The sequence below is a fragment of the Mustela erminea genome, chromosome 6, assembly GCF_009829155.1.
Source record: "Mustela erminea isolate mMusErm1 chromosome 6, mMusErm1.Pri, whole genome shotgun sequence".
Taxonomy (NCBI): domain Eukaryota; kingdom Metazoa; phylum Chordata; class Mammalia; order Carnivora; family Mustelidae; genus Mustela; species Mustela erminea.
This window is the reverse complement of record NC_045619.1, coordinates 86,819,832-86,831,222: the sequence shown is the minus strand read 5'-3', so window position 1 is coordinate 86,831,222 and position 11,391 is coordinate 86,819,832. Positions and strand designations below refer to the sequence as shown.

At 44.8% G+C, this 11,391-nt stretch overlaps 1 protein-coding gene across 7 annotated transcripts in view; it reads right to left on the bottom strand.

The window, feature by feature from the left end:
- Nucleotides 1-504: 504 nt before the first annotated feature.
- The window catches only part of SLC4A8 (solute carrier family 4 member 8), a 103,865-nt gene continuing 92,978 nt past the window's right edge, over nucleotides 505-11,391 (bottom strand). For 6 of the 7 annotated variants that reach the window (XM_032348234.1, XM_032348236.1, XM_032348235.1 and 3 more), the window contains 3 exons: nucleotides 9,792-9,883; nucleotides 7,231-7,326; nucleotides 505-5,857 (listed from right to left, as the gene is read on the bottom strand). In XM_032348234.1, the coding sequence (XP_032204125.1) occupies nucleotides 5,845-5,857; nucleotides 7,231-7,326; nucleotides 9,792-9,883 (201 nt within the window). In that variant the 3' untranslated portion in view covers nucleotides 505-5,844. Of the gene's footprint in view, nucleotides 5,858-6,436; nucleotides 6,504-7,230; nucleotides 7,327-9,791; nucleotides 9,884-11,391 lie in introns of all 7 variants that reach the window. The other variant, XR_004286955.1, reaches the window with a different exon arrangement.

Sequence of the window (11,391 nt, the reverse complement as noted above, 5' to 3'; positions counted from 1 at the left end):
GCAGAATCCTAGTTCTGTACAAGAATTAGAGCACCAGTACAGTCAGGGAAGATGGACCCACTCCCTTTTTTAAACTTTAAAACTTATTTTAAAGTTTATTTTTAAGTAATCTCTACATTCAGCATGGGGCTTGAACTCATGACCCTGAGATGAAGCGTCACATGCTCTCCCAACTGAGCCAGCCAGGGGCCCCTGAAATTTGGGCTTCTAGGCAGTAGAGAGTCCTTCAGTGTTAGCAATGGCTCTCAATAGTCTGGTTGTATCTCCAAAATGGGCTCTTTTCCTGCTGTCCTGAACCCCCACCCAGACAGACATCCATGCAGTCCCTCTCTTTGGCAAGGACTGTGCAGCGCAGCACACGTGCCCCTCCCAGGGCCAGCCCAGCGGACAGCCCACTCCTCCTCCCAACTGTCTTCATGACTCCTCTTCACTCTTCTTCCACGTTCTGAAGCTGATCCGCATTGGCTCGGCCCCTTGGTTCAAGCTCAAAAAATACCACAGGTGTGAACAGTTTACACAGACTTTATTTGTCCCCTTGAGCACAGGAAGGTCTGGGCAGGCAGAGGCGCCTCAGTCACCTCCCCTGGTTCGCAGATGCGGACCGTGAGACTCGGTGGCAAGGGAGAGGGTCCTGTTCCTACCACAGATTGCTATGGGATTCTCACAACACGTTTGTTTTCGGTTCTATTTACACCGTGAAGTGTGGAGAGGGTACATTTCTTACACTAAAAATATATATTTTGGAATCTCTAAAACAAAAATATCTCTATCTCTACATGAGACCTACTAGAAAGAAGAACATAGAAAACCAGGGAAATGTACCAGCACCTCAAGCTGCCCCCTTCTGTGGGAAGGTGCTCTGCTCTCCAGCTGACACCTTTAGCTTCGGGCAGCCATAGCTCACCAATCACATAGATGGACACAGATCCACGTGAGGGAGGCTTATCATCTTGGAGGAGTGAATATGGGAGGAAGGAGTGGGGAGGAGGGTTTTGGCCTCTTTTGCAAAAGGAGTAATTGCACATTCAGTTTGGTACTTCTGTCTCCTACATTGTTGCGTGTGTGAGAACCTGCCCGCTGGCGTCAGTCGTGAACCTGCTAAGAGAAGCCCAAGATCTGCTGTCTGTGGGGCGTGAAAGAGTGCCCCGAAGGGGGGGGGGGGGTCTGTCTCTCTCAGGAAATGTCAATGCCATCAGCTAGAAGAAAAAGTTCTGTGTTCTCCAACGCTGAAAGTGGGTTAGGCTTAAGAAAAATGCTATCTTTTCTTTTCAGAAGATCAGAAACCATTCCATTCCCTTTGAGCACAGAATGTCCTAAAGGAATTATGCCTGTGGATGAATCATTCTGCTTTCTGACTTTTCCTGTTGAAGAGATCCACATAACGCTCCTTTCCCTTTCTCATGCTTCACGCAGGGATATGGACCCTTCACACCTCTTTCGGTTATGAAAATTAGCCTCCTTTCCAGTAAAGAAGTGTTAACTGAGTCAACCGCCCATTCTCTACGATTAAGGTACGAGAACAAGGGCACCAAATCAAAAGAACCAAAAAGAACAGGTTTGATAGAAAAAGCACTTTGATTTGCTTTGGGGGTCTCTTTTCCTGTTGACCCTGAAAGATGGATGAGCTGGGGACTAAGTCCCAGCTTATTTCAAGATTTCAATATTTCAGTATTTCAAGAATCCTTAGTCCCTCACACCAAGTCAGGAATAATCACCAAAACGTCCCCTTCCCAAGGAGCCCCAGAACGGTCCATCCTCCTCACCCCTCTCACCACCCCTGACTGGTGGTCATTTTGAGGACCCCTGACCAAGAACAGTCGGCTCTCCGAGGAGAACGTGAAAGGCCAGGCACAAAGGAGAAGAAAGACTGCCGGAGGAAGCTGAGTCAGTAAAAGGGGCGGAACTTGGAGGAGGTCTCATTTGGCCGGTCGGGCCCCGCAGGAAGGATTTTTACGTCATGCAGGTCTGACAGCTGCAACCCAAAGAAAGTCAGGAAGGCCAAGAACATTCAATGCAGGGTTCCTGAATGTCCTGCCAGGATGTGGCTTGGAAACCTGAGAAGTCTGAAGAAAATGCGGTGACAAATAGAAAGATTGCTTTAAAGTCCTAGGAAGAGGTGCAAATACTGTTGCAGAAGAAGATATTTAGAGAAGCTGATACAGTAGCAGAGAGAACAGAGTGGATGGGACTTCTGATGCCAATTAAAAGGAAAGCCAGGAGCCCAGGAGTCACACCTTCTATGTCTCAGGAAAACATAGAGCTCAGGACATGGACAGGGAAGTCGATAGAGAAGATGCAGGGAGAACTGCTGATTCCTCCACTAAGAGGGAAGTCTAGAGATATGAGTAAGTCGAAAATTAAGTAAAAGTGGGAATTATCTTCTTTGGATGACCAGAAAGCACAGATTCCTAAAATCAGAGACCTCTTGAACAGCTGTCATAGCCTGAGATGTCAGCCCCGCCTGAGACTTTTGAGCATTTACCAGATTTTTATCAAACATTTATGACTAGTTTAAAAGCCAGTTGCATCCCAAACAAAGAGAAAGAGCAACTATTCGTGTCATCTTTTGGAATAAATGGTTCCTTACTTCTCTATTCCAAAGGCAAATTTCTATAACTAAGGAGGTGCAGACAGGAGCCGTACACGTAAAGACCAGATCTCCTGATGATCCCATCATCAGAAGTTGGAAATCACATATCATCACAAAGGGCTAGTCTGGGTTTTACGCAACTGAACAGATCTGGCATGTTCATGGCATACCGCTGGTGTCCCCCTTCTCTCTGGACCAAACCTTCCCCTCAAAGTCATGAGCTAGAAGTAACCCAACCACCCCACAACGCCCACTCCTACCACTAGAACCAGGTTTTCACCTACTATCACTTTCTTAACCTCCTGGCCTCCTTCCCTTCCTACCTTGACGCAACCAGCCCGTCAGGGCACTGGCCTGCCAACATTCCCGCAATCTCTACCCCTAAGTCAGTTTCTTCTTAACATTGAGTTTAAACACCTTTTCCTATAGACTAATCTGCCTATATTTGTCGTCAAGCTATTCTATCAGAGAACTCTGAGAAACCCTAGTTAGGAGAACGATGGTATTTTTTAATGTCCCCCCAGCTTAGGTACACAAAGCTACTTAATAGCAGCAAGGACATCTATGGACACACTTGCATTTGTCGATGATCATACATGCACACACACACACACACACACACATATTCACCTCCACTCACAGTTCCCTACCCCAAACACTGCCCAGCTTGCCTCTGCCACCATGGCCACCAGCCGTGAGAAAGGAAGCATTCGGGTAGGACTGGGGTTGAGCATTTGGTGGGAGTTGGGAAAAGAGAGACAAGAAGAGTAGGGAATGGTTTCCACCACAGAGATGCAGCAGAAACGAGGCTCGCTACTGTTTGAGAAAAGACGTAATGGCCTTAACGGTTTGGCACGGGCTTCCAAAGTAAATAACATTCCTACGGCGCAGGAACCTGGAGGGTCTGGTTCTAGAAGGACCAGATGTATACACGTGGTCCAGTGATTGACTGCACACAGTTAACAAGGACAGGTTTTCTGTTCTCGAGAGGCCTAGCGTATATAAGGCATCAGGAGACACCGATCATTAGGAGATTTTTCTGAGTGATGTTGTCACCTAACTTGTTGTACAATAGGCTTTTCTGCGCCACATTCCTCACAGCTGTGCTGAGGCTCGGGGAACAGGAGAAGCAGTCACCAACCTGCCTCTACAGTGATGGCCAGAAATGATAGGAGGAGCAGGTTGGAAGAGGAAAGCAGGAGTGCTCTCAGGGAACAAGGAAGACGAAGAAAGAGGCAAGCTCAAGGAAGCAGCTGAAGAGAGACAGGGCAAGTCAGCAGGAAAGCTTTTCCCACTGACAGGTTGCCTTTTGATTTTTCTACATTAAGTAGGTAAATGGGTACAATCATTACATTTCGCCCAAAGTGATAAAATGTGAAGCTTTGGCTCGCAGAGATTTTAATGCCCATATAGTTCAAAGATGTGTGCCTGTTCCTGTCTGCACCATATAAAGGGAAGCCAAGGCTATCCCTGAAACAGCCTTGTGAGCAGAAATCAGGCAAGCCAGGAACAATACCACAATTTCAAGGGATGTGGTTTTAACGTTTGAAAGCAACATGGCGCCCAGCCCACAGGCAGCGGCTACGCCACACATACCTGCTTGTTTACAGCCGGCATCCGTTCTGAGTGGTTGGCGTCCATCCTGTGCCAGCTGTTCAGTAGTCTGACAATCGTCTGCGTATTGAAATAGGCATGGTTCTGGGGGATGGGACAATGTTAAAGAAATGCAGGATTCCTTCAATTTCAAAGGACTTCAGAGTAAGACTAGACTACACTGATTTATTTTAAGAGTCGAAGGAATGCAAAATTCCACAAAGTTTTGTCACCAACTCTTCACCTACAAAAGGAGAGCAACCCGTAGGAACATACCACTGAACAAAGATTTTCCAAGATGGAAAACTGATGTGATCGAATTCCCTGGGTACCAACACGCTGACTTGTCACATTCTGCGCACAAAAGAAAGGAAAACCTAGACGCACTTGATATTCATCACATTAGAGAAGAGAAAAAACTATAAATATAGTTTTCAACTAAATACCAAAATTAATTTCATCACTCATGGTTCATTTCCCAGTGTGGCTTTTTACATCTGAGAGCCAAAACACTTGTCAATCAAAAGAAATTCACAATGATGAAGAAACCACCCGGTTGAAGGTGGTTTGGGTCCATTGAGTTGAGGATGGTTTGCTACTAAGGCAGCTAAGGAGACATTACGTAAGCATTTGGATCTCTCCTGGAGTAGAATCAGAATGTATCCTTAAGAGACAGCAGCAAAATATGGATGTTTCCACATGTCCAATAAAAACACCGTATCTCCCTTTCTACTCACAAACAACTATTATCGAACCTTTCTCAGATGTCTAGAAAGCAGACACTAGGACAAATCTTCAGGCTAGGAAGCCCTTCCTGGTGTCTAAACCAACTCCTTCTGGAACAACTGAAGCTCGTTCTCTTAGTCCATCCTCAATGAAACCAAGAGAAGCTACTTGTCCTCACTTATCATTGCTGATCTTCCCCCAAGCTTTCTCCTGTCTGAGCTGAACAACTCCAGTGTCCCTCATGGCCCTGTCATCACCCACGGTTCTTGCCGAGTTATGTAGGCTGCTGCTAGGAAGCGACACAGATGTGTCTGGGGCAGAGGCATCTTCTGGCTGTGGTGGTGAGCCCTGCCAATGCCCAGGTCACTGATCCTCCTAGTGGCGGACATCCCTGACAGCCTCTGGGGATGACCAGCCTCCCCCAGAGGAGGCATCAAACGAAGGCCCAGGACTGCCTCAGAGCCTGCGGATTCTATGGGACTGGAGAGCCTTCCCTTTTCTCTCTGCTCTCCTCTGACTCCCCGGCCCCATCCTTCAGGAAGAGGGAGCTCATCGAAGGAATCCTCAGGGGAAGGGTGGATCCATATGGCTCTGCAGGCCAGCAGAGAGTTTCAGAGAAAATGTCTGGAAGATGGGAAGCTGGGTCTTCACGGGTGGCAGTTCTGAAGAGAAAGAGAAAGGAAGAAGAGAAGTACCAGCAAGAGGTGGTCTTCTGCTTCCCCGTTCACCTCTGGTGATGGGCTGCTGGTATGGGGATGGCTGGCTGCCCTCCAGCGCACAGCACGGGTAACTGGATGCTTCAGCATGGCTTTGACATGATGGCGGACAGGCCAGACTTGGTCTTGCTTCTTCTCTGAGAGACTCACCATCTTCTCTGTAACCAGAACTTCCCTGAGGCACCTCACAGCCCAAATCTTCCTTCCCAGCAAAGACTTTTAGTTGAAGAGACTGAATAAAAGTGTTACAATTAGACAAAAAGGGAACACATGATTCATTCCTGCTTTTAACACAATACTTTGAAGATGTCACCACAATTTGGATCTGGCTATATTTTAAGTTCATTTACAAGTAGACTAGTTCTCGACTAAAAATAACCACGTGCGTTATACATTTCGACAGCTGCCTGGATTTTCCTCTGAAGGAAACAAGATTCTATATTTCACTCACATTCAGCACAGATTTATTTTAACCCATTCGATGAAGAAAGAGCCTACCACTACCACCCACTGGTGACTTTTCAAAGTACTTCAGCTCCTCCTCAGAACACTCGTTTGAGTGAGGCAGTCAGTCATTATTATCCCCATTTTAATGCTGAATAAACTGAGTCCCAGAAACAACGGCCTGCCAGTCTATACAAGGAATGAATGGCTAGACCAAGTACCCTAATTTCTAGCCTACTGCTTTTTTTCCTTAACTAGAAAAGTTGCCTTTAGTATAGACCTAAGATTTTGCTTTTAGTTTTCTGACTTCTTAAATTAAAGTGGTGTTTGGACTAAATTATTCAAGTAATTTGGGTGCATAGCCTACCTCCGTGAAGGCAAAGATGCCTCAAGTCCTTCCATTTTCTTCAGTAACCTGATGAAAATTGATCTATCTATTGGCAAGTGATATACAGAATTTCGTTTCTCAAATAAGAAAACTGTGATAATATTTCAAAACCTTTTCTTCACAATAATTCTCATTATGGAACGAGTTAAATGTCTGTATCAATACTATTGACACTCTCTGTACATTTTAGCCATTTTCCAGTTTGCACAGTTCCAGTAACCAGGGAGATTTTGAAATGGGTACTTTTAATGGTTCTTTTCTTTTCTTCTCTTTTCTTTTCTTTGAAAGAGAGAGTACATGCACGAGCTGGGGGACAGGCAGAGGGAGAGGGAGAGAATCAGTCCTAAACAGGTTCTCCGGGCTATGTGGAGCTGACCTCACCACCCTGAGCTCATGACCTGAGCTGAAATCTATAGAGTTGGAAGGTTAGCTTTAACACACTGAGCCACCCAGGTACCCCTGAAATGGGAACTTTTAGAAAGAGGATTAAGGTGACTAAATAGATAAAGCAAATTTACATTCCCAGATAATCCCATCCTGACTTTGGGGCTGTGTAAATGGGCAGCTCCAGACTGCACATCTGTTCAAATAGTTAGAAAACCTGTTTTCCTTTTCTTAGGCTTCTAGCAAGTCTCATGGGGTTAGCAGCAGTCCCAGAAGTGATATTTTTTAGACAATTCAATTTTGCAACTATGATATATTTCACTGTCAACATGATTGCTATTTTTAAAAGCCAGAAATAAATAAAAATCAGCAATTATATTCTTCTTTACCTCTTTTCCTTTGTATTGCCAGAGTTCATACTGAGAGCTTTCCAGACCGTGGTTTTCGGCATCTCATCAGATATGTTAATCTCAGAGGGGTCACATCTGAAATCAATGCTCAGGACAGTAAATGGAGGACATGCAAATATAAGACACATCTCCATCTGTAACGATCACCAGGCCACCGGACGGGAGAGAGTCAGTCTGAGGGACCTCAGCTGACAGCTCTCAGCAATGCCAGGAGCCAGGTGGTTGGAGTGTAGTGAGGTGAGGTGGCCCATGAGGGGCAGCTGAGGATGGGGCTGGGGTGTCAGGTGTGGGCAGCTCTGCCCCCACAATTGTGCCCCTTCAAAGGCCCCTCTGTGGGTGCTGGTGACAGCTTAGGGAGCTACCACCTACTGAGTGTTCCCCAGTGCCAGGCTCACCATGTGCCAGGCATGGTGCTCAGAAGCATTCTTCATGTGTTTTCTCACTTACATGGCCAATGGTTTCCATTTGTAGTTTATTTTTTTTTTTTAAAGATTTTATTTTATTTATTTGACAGAGAGAAATCACAAGTAGTTGGAGAGGCAGGCAGAGAGAGAGAGAGGAGGAAGCAGGCTCCCTGCCAAGCAGAGAGCCCCATGTGGGACTCGATCCCAGGACCCTGAGATCATGACCTGAGCCGAAGGCAGCGGCTTAACCCACTGAGCCACCCAGGCGCCCCTCCATTTGTAGTTTATAAAGAATGCTTACAATCTATTATCTTAACTACCAAATCAGGGGTTATTCACATCCTCATTTTGAAAGGGCAGAACCCAAGGCTCCCAGAGCTAAGTGATCACCAAGGTCAAACCTCAGTAAGTGGAGAGTCACGGCCTTGAATCCAGTCCTTGGTTGGTCTCCTAGCACCCCAGAGGACTGGGAAATTTTCTACCAGCCAGAAAGTCTCACTTTAAAAGGCCGGAAAAGGAGGCAGCATCCCAGTAGAAAGGGAACATTGCTCCTTCTTTGCTGCCAGAGAATTCAAAGCCTGCGGCTACTTCCTTGACAACTTGTAGACAGCTTATTAAGGTCCAAAGATTCCATTTCTTTTTTTTTTTTAAAGATTTTATTTATTTATTTGACAGAGATCACAAGTAGGCAGAGAGGCAGGCAGAGAGAGAGAAAGGGAAGCAGGCTCCCCACTGAGCAGAGAGCCTGATGCGGGGCTTGATCCCAGGACCCTGAGATCATGGCCTGAGCCGAAGGCAGCGGCTTTAACCCACTGAGCCACAGGGCCCCTAAAGATTCCATTTCTTTGGGGTCAGTCACACACAAAAAGTCAAACTCATAGGAACAGAGGCTGGGGGGTGAGGGAAAAGGGGAGATGTGGATCAAAGGTTACAAACTTGTAGTTGTAAGATGAATATGTTCTCAAGATGTATAGACAGCATGACTACAGCTAACAGTAATATATTGTACACTTTAAGTCTGCTAAGAAAGTAGATCTCAAGTGTTCTCACCACACAAAAAAAGAACAGTAGCTATAGGAGGTAACAAATATGGTATTAGTTTGACTGTAACCATCATCTCACAATATGTACCTATATTCAAAACATCACATTGTGCTCCTTAAGTATATATTTTTATTTATAAAAATAAATAAATCTAATTTTTTAAAATACCAAAGATGTCCTTCATCTCCCCCTCAGTATAAACCACTATCGATTCAATGATTCGGCAATAATTATCCAGGATCTAGATGATCCAGACCCCCTCTCTCTTCCTTTTCTCCCCCGTCTCAGCCTCTGGGCTTCTTCCAGCTTATGTGTACTTCTTCCACAGTGGAAACAAAATGCTGGCACCGAAGCCACAGATGGACCAATTCAGCATCCTGTGATCTGTGGTGAGCAGTAACTTTGCCGGAGGTGGCCAAGATCAGTGGCAGAAGTAAGGAATTTGGGGAACCCAAGTTCAGTTCTCACTTGGCTCCTAGGCCCCCAGATGCCATGAAATCAAACTGGAGGGGCTGCCTCGTCCCTTCCCCAAAGTCTGGCCCAAGCATTCGAATTCCACACCCCCAAGCTGAGACCCTCTGGAAACAAAGGCCATACCCTAGTCATCTCTGGAAAATGGCAGAGAAAGGAGAGGGAGTGCTGACCTGAAGAATACAAAGACTAGGGCCAACTCTTAAACTTCCTACTTAGAAGCGTTGTGACCTTGGGCAAATTACCTAAAACCCTTCAAGCCTCAGTTTTCTCATTGTACAAACATGGATAATGAGACTTATATCAGAGAGTTATTGTAAACATTAAAGGATACTACCTAAATCAAGCTTCTAACACCTTCCTAGCACAGAGAAGGCGCTGAGTACATAGGCTGCCTTACCTCTGTTCTTGTGATTCCTGGCACCTGGTGTGGTGCCTGGCTCATAGCAGGTGCTCAGGAAACCATGGAAGGTAAAGGTATTTTCCCAGATTGGAGCCGGAAGGCTGAATGTTAGCTCTTCATGCCAGCAGCTGTGTTTGTGACCACCCCCCACCACAACGCCACATGTTTACAGAATAACCGAAACAGTAATCTCCCTGGTGTGCAGGGAGTTTTTTTACCTGAAGCTGCTGTTCTTTCCAGGACTACTTAGTAACTTCCTGCTCTCCAAGGGGAACTTGTCTCCCCCGATTTCTAACATTTTCTCAGCCTCCTGCAAGAGAAGAACACATTATTCTATCTTAGACCATGTAAAACCGTGAGTCTACACCACCCATCTCTCCCCACAATTTCTACCTAATTCCTCTCACATTTATTTTGAAAGAGTGCACTTATGTTCTTGCATAGGTTTGGCTCATCGCCAAAAAAGACAACCAGATCTTTGTATCTATGGAATAGTATTTTTGTTTTAAAGAAAGAAAATGAATCTGAATAAAACTCTAGAGCCAACTACCAATTTACTAGAAATATAGAGGACAGAAGAACATGTGTTAAGTGACACCAAGGGACACAGTAAAATCTAAATGGTGGAAAATCCTACAGGTCACAGACTTAGTTTCTTCAACAAAAAGAAAAAAAAAAAGATACAAAGGGAACCCTGAAGAGATTTAAGAAACGTATCAACCAGGGTGCCTGGGTGGCTCAGTGGGTTAAAGCCTCTGCCTTCGGATCAGGTCATGATCCCAGGGTCCTGGGATCAAGCCCCACATCAGGCTGTCTCCTGAGCAGAGAGCCTGCTTCCTCCTTTCTCTCTCTGCCTGCCTCTCTGCCTACTTGTGATCTATCAAATAAACAAATAAAAACTCCTAAAAAAAAAAAAAATCAACCATTGTAATATATAGGTCTTACTTGGATCCTGATTCAAACAAACAGATTGTTAAAAATAATGATAATAGGGGCGCCTGGGTGGTTCAGTGGGTTAAAGCCTCTGCCTTCAGCTCAGGTCATGATCCCAGGAGCCTGGGATCGAGTCCTGCATCGGGCTCTCTGCTCAGCAGGGAGCCTGCTTCCTCCTCTCTCTCTCTCTCTCTGCCTGCCTCTCTGCCTGCTTGCGATCTCTGTCTGTCAAATAAATAAATAAAATCTTAAAAAAAAAACTTAAAAAAAATGATAATAATAAGGCAATCAAGGAAATAACTTTCTACATTTGGATATGTTTGAATATTCCATAACAAAATGTTTTTTAAAAAAATTCTCTCGGGCGCCTGGGTGGCTCAGTGGGTTAAGCCGCTGCCTTCGGCTCAGGTCATGATCTCAGGATCCTGGGATCGAGTCCCACATCGGGCTCTCTGCTCAGCAGGGAGCCTGTTTCCTCCTCTCTCTCTCTGCCTGCCTCTCTGCCTACTTGTGATCTCTCTCTGTCAAATAAATAAATAAAATCTTTAAAAAAAAAAAAATTCTCTCAAGTTAAAGAAAACAATTACAGAAAAAAAGAGTATGTACAAAGATGTTTAAAGTAGTATATTAGTAATAAATCCTAAAACAACTATAAATTTTTAAAAGAAAGTTTAAATTAATTATGAGAAAACACTATAGAATATTATGCAGTCATTAAAACAATAAATATGATTTTTTATTATATAGACATATAGAAATACGATAGTGTCGTATGAACTCAAATTGAGGGGGAAAATCAGAAGAAAAATACTTGCCCCTCAAATAAACAATTACTACACTTGTACGAAAACTATGTTAGGGACTTGAAGAGAACATAAAGTAATG